Below are 23,234 nucleotides of genomic sequence, written 5' to 3'. Positions count from 1 at the left end.
TTAAAGATCAAAGAATCTGCATAAAGCTATTCATCTTCTGCTGGGTTATGTTTAGCTGGAGGCAGGAAAAATCTCTACCCCTGCTCCAGAAAAAGACTACTGTAGCTTAGGAAAAGAATCCCAGGGACTCTACTTCCATTCAAGCAAATAATCATATAAAGGGAAAAATGCTTCCTTGAGACTTTTAATCATATTTTAGAATGATATTAACAAAATAAAAATTAATTATACAGCAAACATTAAATCTCAGTGAAAACATGGAAAACTATGTTAAACTACTAAATTCCAATGTACACCATACTCTTAGGTTTGTTAGACCTTTGTGCTCACTATAGGCATGATGGTGAATAAAGAAAGAATAGTTAAGTGGTAAAGCTGGGACAGAGTTTATCTATAATTTGCCCTTTTCACCTCTGTGACTGCTGTTCTTGGAAAGGCATTTCTTAAGGGGAAGAGGAGTTTTTGAGGAGTAATTTATGCTGTGTTCCGAATATTGTAGAGTAATTGCCCCTTAGGTGTTAGTGGAGAATAGTGTGTTGGAAGCTGTGCATCTGATCTACAGTAGAGCAGCTGTGTTAAGATGACCTCCTACTTTCTCATCAAAATTGTAGCAGTTCTGAGTTCTAACTCAGAGGCTGACAACAGTGGTGATGCACAAGCTTATGCCATGTTAAAGATCAAAGAATCTGCATAAAGCTATTCATCTTCTGCTGGGTTATGTTTAGCTGGAGGCAGAAAAAAATCTCTACCCTTGCTCCAGAAAAAGACTACTGTATCTTAGGAAAAGAATCCCAGGGACTCTACTTCCATTCAAGCAAATAATCATATAAAGGGAAAAATGCTTCCTTGAGACTTTTAATCATATTTTAGAATGATATTAACAAAATAAAAATTAATTATACAGCAAACATTAAATCTCAGTGAAAACATGGAAAACTATGTTAAATCTACTAAATTCCAATGTACACCATACTCATAGGTTTGTTAGACCTTTGTGCTCATTATAGGCATGATGGTGAATAAAGAAAGAATAGTTAAATGGTAAAGCTGGGACAGAGTTATCTGGAATTTGCCCTTTTACTTGATATTTGACAGGCCATATAACAATGCATGTGATAATGTTGCTCTAGATGGCTGGTGTTAATCTGCTCAAATCTGGGATAAGAATTTTCCTTACAGTGACAACTTTTGAATGCTTTGCTAGCAAGTTTGCCATGAGTCTGAAAGACTGCAGTCGTCTCTGCAGGACCTTAAGCTGAGATGGGAGGTTCAGATTTGATATTAGAAAAAAAAAATTCACTGTTAAAATGGTCAGGCATTGGAATCAGTTGCCTAGGGGGGTGGTGCAGTCAACATCCCTGGAGGTATTCAGTAGGATCTGGATCTGCTGCTGGGTGATGAGATTTAATGGTTTAGGGGATACAGTGGTAGTGCTGGACTGATGGTTGGACTTGATGATCTTAAGGGTATAAGGTTTCCTCCAACCTTGATGATTCTATGATACATAAAATTGTATGATTGGTCATTTATTACCTGTTTAATTTCCTGGAGGCTTCTTAAATGCCCATGCAAAAGCCAGGAAAATAAACAGCTCTGAGAATGGGTTTTCTGCATCCAGTGTGGCTCTGGCTGCAGAAGGACCAGGCTGTGAGTACAGGGTCAGTGTGACTGGCACTCTCAGAAGTGCTCAGCTGTTACAAGAAGCCATCCAACGATGTGAAGAGCTGTACACTTTATGCAGAGAACTCAAGACAATTCTGCAGGGGTTAAGTTGGGTTCATCAGTGTCGGTCAGACCCTGACCTGTCACAGCAGAGTCCTTGTGTGTTTCTTCTGCAGTGCACTGCCAGGTACTGGCATCATCTAGGCTTCTCTGATTTGGGCAGTGTCCATACCACCTAATCCTTGGCATGCTGATCTCTCCCTGTTGCATGCTACATTAACAAAGATATACTGTGACTTCAGAAGTGTTGTTCAGACATGGTCAGAGTTAGCTGACTTCGCAGTGTTGCCAGTCCTTTAAAACGTCTTGCACCCAGATTGCCTTTTCCTGAAACACTGTAAGGATGTGTGGCTGATACACACAATTAGGTTGGTCTGTAACTCTGAGCAGCTGTGACAGGACTGAGTGCCAAATGGAGGATGACTTCAGGAGCACTTCTTGAAGGTGCTAAGAGGATCAGTGTTGGCCTTGTTTGTGGGGGAAATGTTTGCAGCTTGAGTCTGGAAAGAAATGTGATACGGCTTTTTGCCAATCCACTTTTAGCTAGTGAAGTGGAATTTTAGGGAGGTCTCTCTGGAGTCAGCTCTTATCTTTGAGCTGCAGGTTTTGATGAAGTTGTCCATGTGTTTCGTTTTGTCTGTTCCAAGAGGTGGAAAAAGTACAGTGGCTTTGGCTGTGAAGCCTGCTTGATTTTCAAGTCTGCTGGATGCTTTTGGTACATAAATTGCATCAGGAGCTAAGCAGCTTTTTAAAAGAAAAAGAAGTGAATGTTAAAAAACAGATGGGCTGCAAAAGGTCCAGTTGTGGAAACAATATGATTACTTGGCATGCTAGCATGTGAGAATGCACCTTTTGCATGAAGTCCAATGTGGCAGCACTCTATTAGGAGCTCTTAGAAACTTTAGCAACTGTTCAGAGAGGAGGAAAAAAATACAAGGATTTTCAAGAATATACAGGTAGCTGCAGAACTGATTTCCCCTGGTTCAGAGCCATAGCAGATTATAAACAGTAAAGGAGAAAAATCTATAGAGAGTTTGAAGATTATTCTGTCCATTAACCTTCTCAAACACAGCTGTAGTGAAAATGAGATGTTGCCAGCTTCCTTTACTTTTGTTCTCCTGTTGCAGAGAAGTAGCTGGCTGAAGTTGTGTTGCTGCAGCTCTACAGACATTGTTAAAGTGGTATCCCCCCCTAGTGTAGATACAGCTGTATTGGTATAGAAGTGTTCTTGTCTTCAGAGCTTGTTCCTGACTTCATTGGATAATTCGTAGCTTCCTGTCAGGCTCCATGAAATAAACGCAGCTGTTCCAATATAGCAGGAGTTTTTGGCAAAACATAATTCTTTGAGGTAATAAAGCAGTTAAAATCATCTTACTCTGAAACACAAATTCCAAATTGAAAAATCTAAACAGAAGAACAAAGTTATGTGTGCGTTTCCCCATAGATGGGATTACTATGTGTAGCATAGCTGTGGTGATGGTTGACCTTTGCTCAGCTGGTGTTGGTGTTTCTTGTCATCTTCACTGAACAAGATTGTCATCAATTTAAGCATGCCTTAAATTTAGCAAAATTTGTTTGCCTTTTACTGCCTTATGAAAAATTCAATTGGAAAATGAGGAAGAGGATTCAGTTACTAATGTATTATTATTGTGGAAAACTCTGCTGTTACTACATTCTGTGCTTTTTCATTTTTCTTTTAGAAAAGCATGCTTGCCTTACGGCAACTAATGCCTAATCCTCAGAGCTTTATCCAGCAGTGCATGGAGCAGCCAGCTCCAACCCAAGAAGAGGTTTCTGCTTGTCCCTCTGCAGTACCAGCTCCTTCGACAGGAGCGGCGACCTCGGCTGCAGCAACAACTGCTCCTCCAGCTCTAAAACCCGCGCCTGCCTCTGCAGCGGTCACAGCCCCCGTGGTTATCACACCAGTCCTTGCCAGCACTTCGGCAGCAGCTCCTCTGCAGGCTGTGAGGGCCATTCCTTCCTGTGCCACGGGGACGGCGGCGCTGGGGCCCGCAGCTTCTGTCCTCGCCACAGCCGTGGCGTCGTCCGGGCTGGCCACTGTCCAAGCCGGCAAGCCGGTCTTCACCTCCGCGGTGCCCGCGGCCTCTCCGCAGTCTGCCAAGCCAGTGCTGGTCTCTGCAGCGGCGTCTTCAGCAGCAACCCCTCTCCAGCCTCTGAAACCAGTCATTGGGACGCCAATTGGGATTAAAATCTCGCAGCCCAGCCCCATCGTGGCGCGGTCGGCAGGTGCTCAGCAGGTGGTTAAAGTGAAGCAGCTGGTGAGATGGATTCTCTGCCTCTCTGTAATAACCCTGCACCTTTGCTTTGATTCTTGCCGTTTAATAGAGGATACCAATTTGGACCTCTGGTTCTTCTTTTGTTTTTTGTTTTAATACATGAAGCTAGTCTGTCTTGAGTACATCAGTTATGTTTGTGATAGTTTAGAAATGCTGAGCCCATGCCGGAAAGGTGAATCTAAAACCAAGCTGTCAGCTTGGTCTCTTGTAAGATGTGTTGACCATCATTTCAGCAGACTGAATATCAATCCATACCTGAGACACAGGGGGATATGAGGTCTAGCCCCCACTAGGCCCACAGCCAGGCTAGGCTTGCACCTGGAAGAAAAGTTAGGAAATGCAAGTGTCAGAAGCAGAAACTGCTGGTGGGATACTTACATTAATTGCTCTTGGAGGCCCTGTTAGGGCTGTGCCTCAGCTAGCCACCAGGGATGCCAGTCTCTCTCCCCTGGTAGTTCCTGCCCTGGGTACTTGGCAGGCACAGGTGGCTTGATACTGTTCAGTGATATGTTATCTGAAATGCGTGAGCTACCTCTAGGAGCTTTTCTGAGCTGAGTTCTGACCTCCACATTTACTGAGACATGTTAATTATGAAGTCGTCCAAAAGTGAGTTTTTTCTATCAGGCCTCATTAGCTAACAAATTCCAGGAGGAATAACTGTCTTATTAAAACAATACCCTCAAAAGCAATGTGTTAACGTTTTTTATTCTTGGCACAGGGTAACTTCTTGTTAATATTAATATTAAATACCAAGAAACTGTGCATCCCAGGTATACCCGAAAGGGCAACTTCGTGAAATAAATTAGGTTTGGCTTATAGGTGTTTAAGATAGCAAGTAGCATGGGGTCCAGCTGGTGTACCTGTAAGTAATGCTTTCCAGTATTTTGAGAGAATTAGTCTCCCTTTGGCAGATAAAGAACTCAATTCTTGCAAAGGAATTCCTTGTCAAGATTATTTTTCTTTAAAAAGTGGAAAAACCATTAGACTTCCTGTGAAACTCGATTTACTTTTCATAGGTATGGTAGGACATCTGCTGTGTGAGTTTTCTTTTTAGCTTGGATGTTGTGTATACTTGATTCAACAGTGTTCAGACCCCTAAAATATTTTGCTTTTTTAGTTCCTTTCCTTTCAAAGGGCATAAGGTAGATGTAATACAAGAATCCTGCATTCTAAATAAAGAGTTCATGCTATGGTAGCATAAGCGTGAGCTTTTCACCTTTCCAGATTTGGTTAAAACTGTATGGGGTGGATGGGGAGTCCTTTTTCTGAGTGGATTTGTTAAATTAAAAAAAAAAGAGGCAAAATACCCTCAACCCCAAAATTCCAAAGAGTTATTAAGCATATGCACTGACAATCTGACAATCTTGGCTAGTAGTAGCTGAAGTCAAATTGGAAAAGGAGTTGGTACTCATATTGTCTTTGAGGACTAAGTTTGAAATTCCAGCCAGAAGAAAAGGAGAATTTCTTGGTAGTACAAGGGCAGGAGAGCAGTTTGTTGGCTACACAGCAAGTCTTGTAATCCAGGGGAAAGGTTGACCATCTGTACAAATAGGCACGGAAGCTTAGCTCCACACAGGGGAGTCAAAACACTTCTTGAATTTGATATTGGTGAACTCAAGAAGTGACTTCTACCTCTACACTGCTGCACTGTGGCGGTCTGCTGCAATTGCTTTTCTTTGCTGTGCCTTATATATTGAATTGCATAAAAATATCTTTTTATTTTCATTTAGGTAGGCACAGTGATTAAAATACTTGCTCTTCTCAGATACAGTTGAAGGACTGAGTTGACTGCTTCACAGCTTAGCCATATCAGGAGCTAACACCATATCAGGGTGTTTGTTCAGACAACTTACTAGCACAAAGGGCAAGTTAGTAGAAGTGGCTGTATCTCCTATGGCTACCCTGATGCCTTCTCTTGAAAGGGCAGAGAGTCTATCTTCTCCCATAAGAAAACAAATCTGGACCTGCCCTCCCTAAACAGAAGGGTCCTACTGCCAGCTGAAAAAGGAAACACTGCCAGCTGTGCAAATCTGTCCATACAATGCTGCCAGACAGGGATGATGCCATACACTCCCTCTGCATGCCCCTTCCTAATTTTGGCCTCTTGTTCTTGAGAGAATTTGAACTTTCACGTGCCAGCTCCGTTATAATGTTGCTGGTGCTCAAGAATGCAGCACTGCTGTATTTTAGTATCAAGTTTGTGACTGGAGTGATGCAACATGAAACTTTTAATTTCTGTAGCATTATTATCAAAACACTGTATGGACACTAAGGGGCCTGTTCTTCAGGAGTGCTGTTGGGATTGATTGCACTACTGTGCTGTGGCAGTTGCATATTTTCAAGGATTTTCTCCTGTGACTTTCTTAACACCACCTCATTTAAGGATGTTGGCTTACGAAGACTTCCATCTTGGAAATAAAGTTTGTCTTGCTTTGTCTCTTGTTAAAGCACAATAAATGAAAATTTACATTACCAGATGCTGGCATCCATTGGTGAGAAAGCTGCTGTGAGATGATGACTTTATGTCAGGCATAGCCAGTAGGGGTTTATGGTGTAGTCCCCACAGTTACCACTGAGACACACTGCCTGGAGATTATTAATGATTGAACCAAGGAGTGAAGTGTTTATGCTGTTGCAACTGCTTGTTCTTAGTCAATTGTTAGTGTATGTCCACTCGCAGCTGAGCTTTCATGAATAATCTTCTCCATTTTTTTTTTGTCCTGGTTATTGCTCTTGCATTCAATTAGTGAGGCTTCCTTCATGAAGCAATACTGCTTGTGTGTGATGATACCTCAGCATCCCTCTGCTGATCTCCAAACTTTGTTTTATGAATGTAAAACAGGTTCAGTGAGGCTAATCAAAGTCTTTTTCAGGCAGCTGTCTCTTCATTGTCAGCTGAATGTTGTGTTGCATTTTTTTTAACTTAAGAACATCAGTAATTTTACTCTGATGTCTGTGTCAGCCTGCTTAAAAGGACACAAAGGAACAGTCCATTTTCTTTATTATTTCTTGCTGCTAACCTGATGAAAGGATGTTCTCACAGATATTACTGATATTGGTAATGCTTTGTTCTGGCATTGGATCCATGTTGAAATTTACAGTATTGTTGTCCTCTCCCACTGCAACTCTCAAGGACTTCCAGCTTTTGTTAGTCTAGAGCTAGAATGGCAAACAGAAAATGAGCTCTACTGCCAGCACATCCTCTCTGTGTCTTGGCAATGTAGCCTCCTTGGTTACTTGACTTACATCCCACTCTCCACTTATACCATTGTTGTAATATTGCTATCTCTGCTCTTTTGTCTGCTGTACCTCAGTCTGGAATGCTTATGTTTCCTCCTGTGCTGTTCCAGTGTTTTGCATGCTGAAGATGAAGCATCATTCTTCCTGGTGGTAAGGAGGATCTCTAGGTGGGTGTTAGTGCTAGTGGAGCCTGTGAGTAGTGTGTCCAAGCTTGTTGGCTCCTCATTACCTACCTGAATTCATAAAAGACACTGCTAACATTATTCACAACTTGCAGTTTTGGAAGCTGGATCTTTCTGAGAGATCAAACTGAGCTTTGGGAAAAACACATAGAAGCAAATGTTAGCATCTGTTCTGCTCCATAAGCAAGTGCTGCATATGTGACCCTCATCTCTGTCCACAGTCTGTCCCTGTATTCCTGTAGTTCTCTCCTCCTCTAGACCTTAATGTTAACTGTCTGTCAGGTTTTCATATACCACTTTCAGATCAATTATTCTATTACTGCTGCTACACCAAGTTTTCATGCTACCAGTACAGAGATGGTTGAGAGGCTATCTTGACTCTTTGATACACTAAGTACCTCTTTTTGTGAATGTGTAATGCTTATGTTGATGATATTTATTAATAGAGGAGAAGTTAGGTGACAGGAGAAAGCCTAATTTCTGAAGTATTGTAAATGTCAATTCTTTAATTACACTTGTGCAGTCTTGCTGTACAAGCACTCATTAAACTTTTTGAAGTAAGAATAAAAGATGTAGAGGAGAAAAATGTCTTCTTGACCCTGACATTTTCTTTGTTAGTTTTCTGCTGCTAAAAAAAATAGGATTCAGTCTGAAGATGTTGATTTTATGATTTGGTGAAGTAGCATCTTTATACAGCCTGTAATCAAGAACTTTTTAAAAGATTTATCAAAGTGGAGCCCACGTTCTGCTAGCTAGGAGGCTTAGAAGTGAGATTTTTAGGGATGCTGCAATTTTATTACTTTCTTGCATTTTAATAGCTGCCCCTAAAGAGGAAGGATTAGTATTTATGGGCTGTGCCTGTAGGTCTGTGTTGTGATGACATCCTGCTGTCTGGTTTTGTTTCTTTGAAGAGTCACTTTAAACGAAACTATGAACTGCCTTCCTTTTTACCCTTCAGCTGTGTACTAATGTCTTCATGTAGAGGCTCTACTTGCTATAGGTGTTGCTGTTTAGTACTTTTTGTTCCTGGCAGCTGTTTAGTGTATTTTAGCTTAACACTTATAAACTCAGCATCTCAATTTACAATTGATATTACAATGCCAAAAACAACAGTAATTTTATAGCACTTACTCTTTAATTCTTAGCAAGTACAGTATTTCATGCAAGACTTCAATTGTTTTGGTGTTCTCCCTTTTTGACTAGGTGTTTGTGATACCTACCCTTTTGAAGTTACTGGCAGACTCACTCTTTAAGAGCTGGCCTGCTGAGCGAGACTTATGTAGAGGAAAGCCTCAGTGTAATGGCTTGTGTGATAATTAGTGGAACTTGTCCAATAGAGTCATCAGTAGAGAATAGGGGTGAAGTGTCTGTTAGAGCTCATTGAATGAGCTTAAAGCTCACTACCACTTGTTAAGATTTTTTGACATGAAGTTTAAAAAAAAAAGGTCTTTTCTGAGCACGCTGTTTGCTTTAAACTGAAAACTAGACAAGCATGCCTGCCCACTGGTACTTCTGGCTAAATGGAGACACTGACACTGTTTACTTCTCTGTATTTTTAGCTCTTCTCACTGTTGATATTGGATGTTCCTCTTCCAGGTAGTCCAGCAACCATCAGGAGCCATTGTCAAGCAAGTATCCACGCTCCCACAGCCCTCAGTGCTCACCCTACAGACATCTGCTGAGAAGAAGATGCCGCTGAATACACTTGTTCAAACCAACCAGTTTCCTGCAGGTAAAGTGCAGGAACCTCTTTCGTGGAGAAGGGGGAGGACTCCTGAGGTATAGGAATAAGTGCAGGCTGTTGGTAGGTTGTAGGAATGCAAGAAGGTGGCTGTCTGTCAGGGGCAACCAGCTCTGTGCATTAAGGTGAACATCTTTACTGTCTAGAGCTCTGATGAGAAAATCAATGTCACATCTACTTCTGGCACTTGTGAGGAGCACATCAATCAAATATTTGTACTTGTTAAAATACTGTGACTGAGCTCCTTGCAGTGAATTTCCTCTAAGATGATGATTTTGAGAGCTGTTTCATGAGGCCTTGCTTTTTCCTTCAACAGGTTCAGGTTGATGCACAATAAGAGTTTGTCTCAGCCAGTGAGTTTTCACTGAAACATTTCCCTGGTCAGCACAGAAGGGAGGGTGTTTGCTGAGGCTTTGGGCCATACAGAACTTGTAGAATGTAAGATTCTAGAGTGTCTGGTTTTCAGATGGACCCAGTTAGTTGTTACTGAGTCTGCAGTAGCCTTGCCTGGAATAATGAACTAACTAAACAGTTGTTTTAGCATTTTGCTTTCTAACACAGCATGTTCTTTGTTTTGTTTTAGGTTCCATTCTGAAGCAAATTACCTTGCCAAGAAATAAAATTCTGTCGCTTCAAGCATCTCCTGTTCAAAAAGTGAAAATGAAAGAGAATGGAGCAACATCCTTCAGGTAAAAAAGAACAATATCAGAAGTTAAGTATAGAGAGGAACAAAAGGAAGAAACAAGTATAGAGGTGGGAATGGGGCCCAAATGATAGCAACTTTCTTCAGAAGCTTTTTTTCTGATACATGTTTTTCACATCACAATACTCTTGGGCAATGGGTAACCTTAAAACTTCTACACAGATGTTAATTATTCTTAGTGTAAGAAAACTGTTCTGGCGAGGTTGGGTTTTGTGTCAGTTTTTCACTAACGTGTTTTCCATCCTATGAATACAATTACTAATCTAGTGATCTTGTAGTAAAGTCTTTCAACAGGATTAAAGCAGATAGAATGTCTGGTTTTTGCATATAGTCTGATGGCATTGAACTGTTACTTGGACTGGCTTGGAACCTGTCTAAAGCTCTGTGCTGAATTTCAGAATCTTTTATTAGCTCCTCTTACATGCTTATTCCTGTGTCTGTGGGTCTTTGACCACATCTGTCTAGTCTTTAATTACATCTCTAATCATGATTTCTAACATATTCTCTAGGCCTTTAGATTGCAAGAGTGCTTAAAGCTGTTAGTTCTGGCAACTGATTAACTTTTCAAAAGCAGAAATTAATTTTGCAGCTGATGTTGGAACAGAGGTGCACACTGCCATAAGTGTTATTAGTCTTACCACTTCAGGGCAGGCGTGACACTGCTCTTCCAAGGGGAAAAAGCAGACATGATGATGACACCTATCTTGTTGACCAGTTGACTTATCTGTTGAAAGCCACAGCTTTGAATGCACTGGTATAGACAGAAAGCTGCTGCTGTTTACAGTAACATATAGTATGCAGTGAACACTTAAAAACAGAAGCTGAAATGAAAACTCATATAAGCAATAGCTCTGTTTATCTGCCTCAGGGTCTTGTGAAATATACTTTAGAATGTAATGTGGGATGTAATTTTGGGTAGTGATGTTTTAAAAAAAACCCTTTCATAAATATTGTAATTTAAAAAAGCAACAATGAACAAACTCATACCCAAAAAAGAAAAAAAAAAAGAAAAAATTTTTCTGTGATGTTCCAAATGGAATATATTAGCTGTCTTATGTGAGAAATTTGAATTCTTGTAAGTCATTCCCTGAATTGTTAAATTCATAGTGTAGGAAAAAAACCTACTTTTACCATGTGATTCAATAGAGATTTCTCTTCTTGCTTTTGGATTGTAATCTTCAAAGTAGCCTAAGTCCATGAGAATTTAGATAGGAAATCTCTAAATCACCCTAAATTTTCTTTGTAGAGTCTCTTGTCTCTGAAGAATTCATCTTTGGACACACCCTTGGTGATTCTTCTATTAAAAGTTTGCTGTAATCAAATTTTCACCTATGATCAATGTGTGAGGCAGAGAGAGGCACCATGGCCTGTTTTCAGGTTTTGTGATGAAATTTGTTACAAGCACAGAACGCGTCTTGTAATTGATGTGATTATACCTGTGGCTCTAACAAGAGTGCTCTTACTGTGCGCTCTCATTACAGTGTGTCATCGAGCCTGACTCCCTATGCCATTCTGTGACTCGGCTAGTTTAGGATTTGAGACATTCTGCTCACTGAGCTGTACTTAATTAGCTGCAGTTTGACCTTGTCTGCTCTTTAACATGCTGCTTTAGGTTGCCTGAGATAAGCAGTAGAAAGAGTGGTGATTTCCTGCCCCCCAAGCAAACAAACAAGAAAAAACCCAACAAAACACAAAGCAATCCAGCCTTCTAGGTGTTGTTTCAGCTAAGCATGGACATTGCACCATGGCATGTCAAGAAATAGTCTGTTTTTAAAAAATCAAAATTTTTGTAAACTGATCTACACATTTCTGTAAAATGCTAGAGCACTCTGGAAAAAAAATAAATCACATTCATATTCAGATATTTGTTTTGAATTTATTCTGTTTAGAGTAGTTCTCCAAAGCACATGCAGTCACATATTCATATTCAGATATTTGTTTTGAATTTATTCTGTTTAATAGAGTAGTTCTCCAAAGCACATGCAACTTTCTGGCTTGGCTGGAATTGTTCTGGCCTGGGTGGTTGTCAGGGATGGTGCACAGAGGTTTGGGTTCAGTGTGTCTTTCTAGTTTTCCCTTTAACTCTTGGATAAAATTGAATAAATCAGGGGGATTCAGAAGACAAGTGCAGTCCTCAGACACCAGAGGGTGCCACAGACTCACTTTTCAGGCAGCAGGCAAATTCAGACCTGTGAGGTGCATCTGCATTGCTTGGGCTTTTTGCAGTGAATTTCCATAGAAATATCAAACCTGACAGTGGTGCATCGCTCAGAACTCCTGAGTTCTGCTTTCCACCTTGTCCCAGTAAGCCTAAATCACTGGAGGCTTGTAACAGCTGGGTGAGTTTTTCCTGTTCATTTCTGAGTGTGACATGATCAAATGTAAAGAGCATTAAAGGAAGTGGTGCAGAAAAGGCTTTATGGAGGGATTGCTGAAAGTGAAAGCAAGTCAATATGCATCAGAAACACCTTTGTGTACACTCTGTAATATTTTAAATTTATCACCTTAGTAGAATGATTTCTACAGCTTACTCAAAGTACATGATACCTTACTTAAAATGATTGAACTTTGTTTGAACAAAGAAAGAAGAGTAGTAAAAAGTATGAACTTAACGTGGCTTCTGAAACTTTCATTAATCTTTTGGGAGCCCTTTTCCAAGGAATATAGTGGTAATTTCTTTGAGTTAAGTAAAATAAGTATTTTCATATATTCAACAGTATTTTCATATATTTCATCAAAGCTTGACTTAAGGCAAACTTAGGTCTCACAGTGAAAAGGTTAGAATTGGTACTGAAGAACAGTACGGATAGAGATGTCTTTTTGCATTTAACTCTTGTATGCTTGTACACACTAGAGAGACTGTGTGCATGGAAATAAACAAGAAAATAGTAACCTGGTAAAGGCAGGTTATAAAGAAATGAAATTTCTCTATGTAGAAAAATGGATACATTATAAAAGTTCATGTGTTCTTTGCTTGAGTGTTTTGAGTATGTGGCCAGATTAAAAACAAAAATGATTTCCTGAAACTGCATGCTATGCAGTTGTACCTGGGATGCAAGCATCCTTCCTGGGATTCCATAAACACTTCCACTGGAGTAATGTCAGGTTCCAACACTGACAGCTTGTGATGTGTGTTCCTGGTGCTGGATGTGCTGATTTTGTCAGCAGATATGTGGCAGTCACTGTGCTTCAGTGGGATTCTTGTCTCTGCCATCAGCAAAGACTTCTCTGTAGTGGTCACTGTGAAGAGGAAACTGGAATGTACTTGTGAACATAGTTAGCACTCAATTATCATCCCACGAAGCTTCACTGACACGCTTGGTGAAAGTTCAGGGTCTCTGTTAGGCTGATAGAGCCTGAGTGTACACTTGGAGCTGCTCAGCTGCTGCTTGAGAAGGGGTAGGAGGGGAGAAGCTGTTCTGGCACTGTTGGCTTCAGCTTTAAAGTGTAGCTGTGGACATCTAACTGTTCTGACAGTCCTGGGATTTAATGCTTTTCTTAGCCTGATGGATTTGGGGCGCAAGCCTGGTTGGGAAGCTGTTGTGTCTAGTTTGACATAAAGAGCTGGAGCTGGTTTGAGAATCTGTTGGGTCTCCTTTTCCCTACACACACACATAGGAGCTGCTAGCAGTGAGGGCACACAAATGGAAGGAGGGATAGAAGAAGGCTGGACTCAAGGCTGGACTCCTTTTATGTCTGGGTCTCTCACTGGAGGTTTGCAGAAGAATTGTGCAATAGAAATATACTGAAACCCAAAGGAGAAAATGCATCTATAGTTTTAAGAAAAATATCCTAACATTTTCTTGTGTCTTTTGAGTTTGCTTAACCTCAATCCCAACTCATGTTCTAATAACTTTAGCTTCTGCCTCTAGTCAGTCAAGGGATAGCCTCCAAGAAACATCATTTCATCTTAGAATGACAAATTCCTGGCTAACCCTTGTTCAAGAGTTATTGAGGTCACACAGTGTTTTCTGAAGGTGAACTTTATCAAACCTTGCCAGAGAATACTCTTCAAGAGGGGAGTGTGTGTGTGTGTGTTGGTTTTGTTTTGTGTGCTTTCCAAATAAAAAGATGTTGAGATTTTACTTATTTGTCCTAATACTATGGATGTCTGTTTCGGATTGGTCCTAAATCCCTGAAGCCACCATTAGGCCCTTTGTCACATTGTGAAGTAAAAATGCTTTTTCTTGATGGTCTGAACTAATTTGTTAAAAACTTGGATTGTTTCACTGCCAAAGTAATGCAAAACTTTCCATGTAAAATTCATTCAGTATTTTAACTTAAATGATCTCTAAAAAAAAACATTAGGCTGAAGCACACTGGCTACTATAGCTAGTCTGAGTGATGTTCACCCTGAGCTTTTATTTTGAACATGTAGTCCAAAGCTGCTACATGAGAATCCAGCTAATGGTGTTACCAGCCAGAGCTCTGACATGGTGCTTCAGAGATAGTGGCATCTTCCCTGCTATGTACACATGTATGGTAGGACTGATTCAAAGTACCTGGTCTGGATTGGTTTTAGTAAGTAATCGAGGAGTGTTTGCATCCTGTGTTTTGAGGGAACTTGCTAAAGAAAACTGAAGATCATGTCTGTGCTAATAAGCCTGTGCTTTAAGCCTCAGTGTGCAAGATAGGCATCTTGGTTAGAAAATGGGCTTGTTTATAGTCCAGTGAGTCAACATTCAACTTCATTCCACACTTGGTTCTACCTGGTGAATCAGTTTTAGAACAAATTTCAGGCTGCGAGAGTGGTGGTAGAGGGCTAGGGGTTGTGGGAACTTTTAATCTGGGTTTAACTCAGTCCTAACTGGCTCAAAATTTCAGTTTCATATAAAGGATTTGCATGCCTAGCAACTGAGCCATTAGCCAAATTAATGTTTCAGAATCACCTTGCAGAAGTGTGAGAGCTTTAGGAGCTCCCTGTCCACACCCACGCTGAACATCTGTTGTATACAGGACATGTGAATGTAGCTGCTTGTTGATAGTTGAGACTTTTTTTTTTGTGTCTATTCTGAACAAAGCATAAAATGTTGGTCTCCTCTTTTGTAGAGACGAAGATGACCTAAATGATGTGACTTCTATGGCTGGGGTTAATCTCAGCGAGGAGAATGCCTGCATTTTGGCAGCAAACTCTGAGCTCATTGGCACAGTGATTCAGTCTTGCGCAGATGAACCATTTCTGTCTTTGGAAGCTCTTCAGAGTAAGATCTTGAACATAGGTGAGAACAAAGCACACACAGCAGATATGTATGGATGTAGTGTTTCCTTGCCTCTTTCATCAGCCAGCCTCCAATCTTTGAAGAAGGACCTGAAACTATTATGATCTACTATCTCATGTGTTTCTACCAAACAGTACTGAGTTTTCACTTCCCCTTCTAGGAAACAACTGTTCTTTAAGGTTTTCTTTACCTGGAAACAGTCTGAAGCACAACCAGAAAAAAGAAACTGATGCCACTTTAACATGTGAGAAGTGAGCAACTTTCTTACTCTTAAACCTAATGCAACACTTAACAACCATAAGGTGCTAGTGTCAAAACACTTAAATGTGCTTTTCTGTCTCAGCAGCTTCTAACTTGATGCATTACCCTGACTTCCCTAACAGTTTTTGCATTCCTCACTGTGTTCTGGAATAGGTACTCTATCAACTAACACTGAGAAGTTTCAAACTTCCAATACACACAGAGCAGAGCTTTGTTTATGACTCCCTTCATGGAAAAAATTTTTGTTAATTTTATATAAGAGATACGTTGAAGCTGTTTGTCTGTATAATGAATAATACTGCAGAATGTATGTTGAATCCCTGTGTTACAGGAAGTTTCTAATGTAGGTATCATTTCAGTGGTTACCTTTTGAGCAAAAACAGTGAGTTTTGCTTAGTAATGTTGTATTATGTCAGAGCAGTCAGAGCAGGGAGCATGCAGTTGTGTAGCAGCACACTGGCTGGTACACAACTACAGCTGACAGCAAACTCGATGCATGTTGCTCAGCTCCTTGCTCTTGCCCTCTGCCCAGTACTTGCTGTACTGGAACACTGAGTTTTACAGCTGAGCATCCAGGAAAGCCTGAATGTGCAGTCACAATTCTGTCACAGTGGCTTAACCACGTGTTCACAAAGTCTTTCTGTTTCCACACACAACTGATTCTTAGTCTAGACTGAGCAGCTAGCCTGTGACAAGCACATAACCTGCAAGTGCTATCTGTGACCTTGGTGCTCCTGCCCTGGTCAGCCAGATGTGTCATCTCGAGCTGTATGGGGCATAGCAAATGCTGTGTTACTAGTGGCAGAGGGAAAATGCACTTCAGACCTGGTGCCTAGAAGATGTTCTCAAAGTTCAGTAGAAGATTAATCAGTCATTCATGGGAAGTGGATATAAGGAAAAATAAAGAGCTCTGCAAAAACAGAGAGTATTTCTAGAATAATTTGCTGGTTGTGGGTGTAAAGACATTGTGTTGAAAGATGGAAAATAGAAGCCTGGCTGTTTCATAGCTAGAATGGTAGTTGTTCCAAATTAATAATAATAATAGCAATATCAATAATTCATGTCATAAATGATAAGTGCTTGTTTGCAAGGAAAGGAGTGCTGCCAGGGAGTGGAGCAATTCAGAAAGTTAACATATCTGCTTTTGAATCGAGCCATCTTTGGATTAAGAAATGTGTGTAGGGAGATCTTGAGGTTTGGGGGGGATTTTATTTTGTCTTTGAGTAGGTATTTCAGTAATCTGTAGTCTAGTGAGAAGCTGCAGAAGTATTGAAAGGTGCTTGAGCAAAATGAGCTTAGCAGTCAGTTAAGTTACAGGCCAGTGCTTACTGATCAAACAGGGGAATGCTTTGATTGTATCTGGGAAAACATTCTAGGTTCTCCCTGCTTTGTGAGATTGTCATTCATTTTCAGTTACAGCAGCAAAAGCAAATGAAATAGGTGATTAGTTTTTTTACAGTGCGCTGTTTATCCATTCTTAACACTTCACTTGGCAGTAAATACTGAAATGGGTTTTGAAGGCGTGCTGTATATTGCATCATAAAGTATTACAGCTGCTGTAAATGCAGTGTAGGGCAAGGAAAAGTGCTTCTGACAGGTACAACGTATGAGGCATGTGGAGCTGCTGCCTGCCGTGCCTACCAGGGAAAAGCCACTGCCGCCCAGGTGTCTCCAGGAGCCACGCTGAGTGATGGATGGTGTCAGCCATGGGAAGGCTGCTCCGGCGGCAGCCTGCAGCCGCGGGAAGGTCGCAGAGGTGATGCCCAGCTCTGGGTGCAGGGCCAGCACAGCTGTGCCTGGAGCTGTCACCAGCCTCGGTCGCAGCTGCTGAGACGCGGAGATGCAGCGGCAGCCCGAGAGGAAAGGTTGAAGGTGATGGCAGGATGGCCCCGGCTGGTCTGGAATCCACGCTGTCCGAGCTGTGGGTCTGTCTGCCCCTGCCGGTCGGTCAAGGCAGTTTGGAGGGTCTCGTGTGCCTGGAGTGCGCTGCAAAACCCATTCCTGCTCGTCAAATAAATGTCATGAGTTGTTAACAAGCGCGGTGTCAAGCAGGGCAAAATGTAATTCTGTATTTTTTTAATTACTGGAATTAACAGAATATGGCACTAATTTCTACAGCTACCGCTTCTCCCCCTCCCTGAACATGAGGCTTGATTTGTGTTCTTATTAACTTTGTCCTATAAATGACCTTGCAAGGAGAGTGGTTCTGGAGGCTAAGTGAAACAATGTCTATATTTTCTGAAGCTCCAGGCTAAGTTTTATTAATGTAATGTCTGAGATCTTTGAAGTTGTGACTTTACCAGGAAAATCATAATCTCCAAACCTTTATTCATAATGGGTATGACTTCCAGGGGGAACAGAATACCTGCTGTGCTAATTATTTCAATTATCAGCTACTACTAAAACACGTAATGGATTTTCTCTGCTTCCACAGGTAAAAGGCATGACATTATGGAACTTAACTCTGATGTTGTGAACTTGATCTCCCACGCTACACAGAAGAGATTACGAGGGCTTCTGGAAAAACTAACTGTAATTGCTCAGCACAGAGTATCAACCCACAAGGTAAAGGAAATCATTAGCAAGTTTTGCACAAAGTTTTCCTGCTTTGCAGCCTTGAAGGTAAACCTCTTCCAAGTGTGGGCACATCACAGGCAACATTTGTGTTCTCAGTATCTACCAAAGGCTGGGTTTAGCTGTGTCTATCCCAGCATATAACTGTTCCATTTGACTCGTTGGACAGGTGCTCTTAAAACCCAGCATAAGACTAAATGCATATTTTTCTTCTCTTCCATAGCAGTGATGGCTGTTGTGCAAAGTCTCTTACCTGATAAATGGAAAGCTGATTCTGAATGCTCTTGATGGTGGGTTGATTTAGGGTCTTTGTGTTTTCCTTATGCATTTACTGTTGGTGGAATTGCAGTCAGTATTGGCTCAGTAAAAAGCCTTGGGAAACTGAATTATTTTACTTTTAGAAAATGGTCCATGAAGGCAGAGGCCCTTTTCATCTTAAGATTTTTTTCATCTTAAGTATTTTTTTAGCTTCATTCAGTGTAAAGTATATTGTGTCCCAGTGAGCTGGTATCCCTTAAGATGCTTGTATGGTGCCAATGGGAAGTGATAATTTACTGGCCAAACCAGCTCTTTCTTTTTTTCTTTTGTCATTCAATAGCAAGATACTAATCCTTACATCTTTCAATGTGAAGCTGTTTTAGAGAAAAAAAAAAGAAGTGAGAAGCAAATGTATCTGTCAACTCTTAGTTTCCTGTTTGTTCAGGTTGAGTTTTTTTACAAGACCTTATACTTAATGAAATTGAGCAAGAGCAACCAACTGATGGAATAGGAATTATTTTTGTACTGAACACTTTTTATAGGCTTTTCAGCACTGGAGCAGCAATAGTAAAGAGGAGCAACTATTTGGAAACTTCTGAGTATTTATGGAGTTTTCTGGAGCAGTAGGAGTATTCTGTTCCTTTGCAGAAGAAGATGTAACAGAAAAGAAAATCAATAAAGGACAAGTACAGGATTTTGTATGAAAATACTTCAGAAACGGTGCTTGTTGTATGTTGTTTTCTCCAAAGTGGCAGGTACAATAGAGCTTGTGAGCAAAAGTGAGGAGGAAGCTGAAGTCCAGAGTAACCAGTAGTAGGACATAGTGTCTTGCAGACACCAAGAAGGAACAGAAGGAAATGGTTTTGGACAGTAGGCTGGATAGGGCTAGTTTCTTTCTCATTGAACTAAAGCAATAGAAAAACGGGTTTTTGTCTGATTGAATTGCCAGAAGCAGTGATAAGATTATAAGATTGCAATAAGCTGGCTTTCTTTTCCTCTTTTCTCAAAAGCAAAACAAACAAAAAAATCAAAAGTAACGGGCACAGTAATCTTAGAGGCACAGATACCCTCTTTTGTTAGGAAGATGGTATTACTCGACAGAGGAGTGTCCTACAGGATTACCTTTGTGAGCAGTGCTATTGTGAGAGATGCTGACAGGCTTTTAGAAAGCTTAAGTTCAAGAAGAGAACACTGCAGGGTGCTGGGGTCCTGTTATGTGTTAATGTAGGTATTTATACAGCCCTGTATTCCGTCTGCCCTGGTGCTTACCTCTTGTTCTCTTTTCCCTCATGGCTTTTGATTGGTACCCCTGCACAATGTGGGCTGTCTGTGTCAGATAAATTCCCAGAGTCTTTCCAGGAGGGCTGGGTGGTTGCTCCATTAGGAGATTTGTACTGGCCTATCTTCACTACAGAAAGACAGCAATAGGGGTAGTTGTGGTGAAACCAAAGTAACTATTGTTAGGGTGGGAGTGGTGTAAAAATGCCAGTAATTCATGGGATCATAGTCAGGAAACTCTTTTCCCAGTTCGTTCAGCTCATGCCTAGCAGCTTTCATTTGATAGATAGCCCTGCAGAGAGAGTGAATTGGCAGGGTAAAAGTTTCATGCTATGCCATCATGTAGACTTGTTAGCTTTAGTCCTTTTTTTGTTAAATTTAAGCAAAGAAATTAAAATTGGAAGTCACTGACTTCATTGGGATAAAACTATGATGGTGGTCTCTTCATGTGAAGTAGGAATAGCCTTTCAGATGGTTGGGGGCTGCTTTCTGTGATGCAGATCTTGTTGCAGCGCTCTTACAGAGCCTTTGGAAGACCATAAAGGGAAAGGCTTTTTATGTGGATTCATCCCTGCGTGAAACAGCTGCCATGCTCCTGTGGTTGGAGGCCCTGAGCTCATGGCTCCAAGAGGCATGGTGTGGTGCTGAGCTATAAATGATGCTCCATGAAAATATTTTCCCCTTATGCAGTAGCACTGAAATGCCACAACACTGAACTGTATTATCTGTAGGGCCATGGGGTGGGGTGATAATGCTTCATCATAACAGCACTGGCTACAAGTCATGAACAGGGGTACGTATAATGTTTTCTGTCTCAGCAATTCCCTGCTAAATGACCACAGAGAAGCTCGTTGAGTAGAACAAAATATAACTGCAGGTGTTCCTCTTTTAAAAATTCCTGAAATAAGCTATCTTAAAACATGGTGATGTTTCAGGTGATGAGCTGAAATACTGTTACAGATGCACCTATTTCTTGTCCCATATAAGCTCATGGTAGTGCATTGGGGAGCTTCTGCTTGAGAGACTTACATTGCTGGTTGGTATAGGGTCATGGATTTGTCTTAAAAATGTGTAAATATCTGGCTATTCCAAAGGAAAACACTTCTAAACTTTGGAAAAACTAATCTTCTGGTACTACAGCTTTCTTCTTTGTCCTTTTAAAAGGATTGTGGCATGGTAGTGGATTATTGTAAACTGCTTCAAAACAAGTTGTACTGATGTACTGAGAGTGACTCAGAAATAGCTTATGCTTTGTGGGGAGTGGTTAAAAAAAACTTGAGCAGTGACAGAAGAGGAGGGGAAAAGGTTTGTTGGACTTTTTTGCAGAGCCACAGATGCTGCTTGGGAAAGTCTCTGGTTGCAGCATATGGTGTGTTTTGAGCCACAGTTGATAATACATGACAGTGAGGTGGTTCATTGAAAAGGACCAAGCCTAATACCAGAAAAGGGATTGATTTCATGCTCTGACTCAATTGTGAAAATTCAGATCAGGAGACAACAGTGCTCCACAAGAACACTTTTACTTTCCTTCTGTCTTTTCATAGTGCACAACTGGGTGTGAGAAGAAGAGTCTGACTATAGTATCCTTGAAGACTAAAAACTGAGTAACTGAAGTTATGGATAGTCCATATACTTAACATATAACCTTGCCTAAAATACAACTGTAATATATCCTCTGCTTCTTTTAGAATAGTTGTATGTCAGAATTGTTTCATTACAATGTGAGACTGCTGTAAGATAGAACAGAGTCACTGAAAGTACATGGTGTTTTTGGCTGATAAATGCCCCAGGATAAATTTCTCAAGAAAAAAAATAAACAAGTTCACAAAGTAACAGAGAAAGAAGACAGCTGTAGGACGTGCACTAAAAAGTGGTACAAACAGGTGGCACAGACATGCCTCATCTAGAATGGGCTTCTTGTCTTGTGTTGCCTAATTGCCATCTGGCCAACGCATGGCTCAAGAAGTCTGTCTTTGGAAAAGCAGAGTAGTAAAACCAAGTTTTTCATTGCCAGTTCACCGTGTTTTGGATCTCTTCTTTCTCTGCCTTTCTGAGCTAAAGTAAATGTCAACTCAGGCTTTCCAGTGGGAGCAAAAATAGAGCATAAAATAAACTACTGATTGCTATTCTTGAGACCAAAAGGACCTCAGTCCTGTTTCAATCCCTGTGTGCCCAGTGATTGTTGGACTAAAACTAATCATTAGTATTCACTGGCCCAGCTTTGTACAGGTGGCTGGACCAGATGACTTCCCTAGGTTACCTTTCAACATTAGCTATCCTGGGACTTGAAAGATTCACTGAGGCAAAAATATGTATTCTTAAAGCTGTAATAAACCATATATAATATATTTCACCTTATTCACCCCTAAGATTCATTATAACTGGTTCTAGACCACCCTCCAATACATAAATAATTTTTTTTGGAAATATCAGGTGATGCTTGTTTCAACTTTTGCATTAAATGGCTGAAACTAGAATCCAAAGCACTAGATACTTATAATGTCAAGTTCTATTTTTTTTTCTCTTCAAAGGAGAAAAGATGCTTTACAATTCCTTTTTCTTTCCTGACATGTTTACTGGTTTAAAACAAAATTTCTTTAAGGTTAGGGAAGATTTCTGTTATTATAGTCAGTATTGACTGGATGTTGTTAATGTCACTTGTTCAATAACCTCTTACTAGTCACAGACACCTGGAAACATGCTTCAGTGGAGAGGAGATGTGTAAATGACTACCTACCACCTAAAGTCTTCATAAAACAGCCCATAGTTTTCAGCTTTGAAATATAGTGGTGTTCTTCTCAGATTGTTCCCATTAGGTTTATGAGCTCCTGGTTGTCTATAACTAAGTTCTTTTTTCAGGGGAGTGATAAGTACATCGTTTGTAGTGACACCAGAGCACAACTGAGATTTCTTGAGAAGCTCGATCACCTAGAAAAGCAGAGAAAAGATGAAGAGGAACGTGAAATGTTGCTTCGAGCAGCCAAGGTAAGACTCTAAGTTTCCAAGGAAGTAGTCGTGTCCTCTAGATTGGTGACCATCTTCAGGTTTCTCCTACTTCTGCTTTAAATATAGTAACCATTAATTCCGTCACTGAAAATCTGTAATGTTTAGGACAATTGCAGCTATACAGAAAAGGATTTAACCTATTTACATTTTTTCAAAAGTCCACAAGAGTTCTTTGAAATGTGTGGTGGGATGAATTACTCTTGAGATTATTCCTACTGGTCAAAATGAAGTAAAAATCTATAAATGTCCTTCCTGCATCTCTTTTTGTCTCTGAAACAGAAGCCTGGTGAGATCCTCCACCCTTGCAGGTGTATTTGTTTCCTGTACTCAAGGCTCCAGGTAGCCTTGGAGCTGGTACCACAGCATCCATGAATCCCTGATGGAGCTGTTGCCAGTACAGAATAAGTTTCTTCTCTCTTCCTTCCCCTCAGGAAAAGGAGGCGGGGGGAAAAAACTACGACAGTAGATGTTGCTTCATCAGCTGTGACTTGACCATCTTCTCTTGATTCTTTTCTTTTGGTTTTGTTTCAAGCCGAATTCTGGAGCCACTTGTTGGAAGCCAAATCTAGAGTTGAACGAGCAGTGTTGTGCCTGCATGACTAGAACTCCCTTTCTTTCCTATACTTCCTGTCCTTTTTAAGTGTCTGCTGCTGACATGAACAACATCATGCCTAGACTGGACCTGACTGACAGTGTTAGCATCATTTTCAGCTTAATCTTGCCTCTGGCTAGAGCAGAGGCAGCCGGCCCAGA

The 23,234-nt window shown here is 40.7% G+C and overlaps 1 protein-coding gene across 1 annotated transcript in view; it reads left to right on the top strand.

Annotated features, from left to right (window-relative positions):
- The window catches only part of TAF4B (TATA-box binding protein associated factor 4b), a 72,887-nt gene that overhangs the window by 24,182 nt on the left and 25,471 nt on the right, over window positions 1–23,234 (top strand). The window contains exons 7-12 of the mRNA XM_039730161.1: window positions 3,423–4,001; window positions 9,038–9,173; window positions 9,766–9,871; window positions 14,935–15,104; window positions 17,800–17,930; window positions 22,335–22,460. Coding sequence (XP_039586095.1) covers window positions 3,423–4,001; window positions 9,038–9,173; window positions 9,766–9,871; window positions 14,935–15,104; window positions 17,800–17,930; window positions 22,335–22,460 — 1,248 coding nt within the window. The remainder of the gene's footprint in view (window positions 1–3,422; window positions 4,002–9,037; window positions 9,174–9,765; window positions 9,872–14,934; window positions 15,105–17,799; window positions 17,931–22,334; window positions 22,461–23,234) is intronic.

This window comes from Passer montanus, unplaced genomic scaffold (assembly GCF_014805655.1).
Source record: "Passer montanus isolate IOZ18808 unplaced genomic scaffold, ASM1480565v1 scaffold70, whole genome shotgun sequence".
Lineage (NCBI taxonomy): Eukaryota > Metazoa > Chordata > Aves > Passeriformes > Passeridae > Passer > Passer montanus.
The sequence above is the reverse complement of the archived record's forward strand: the minus strand, read 5'-3'. Positions and strand labels throughout refer to the sequence as shown.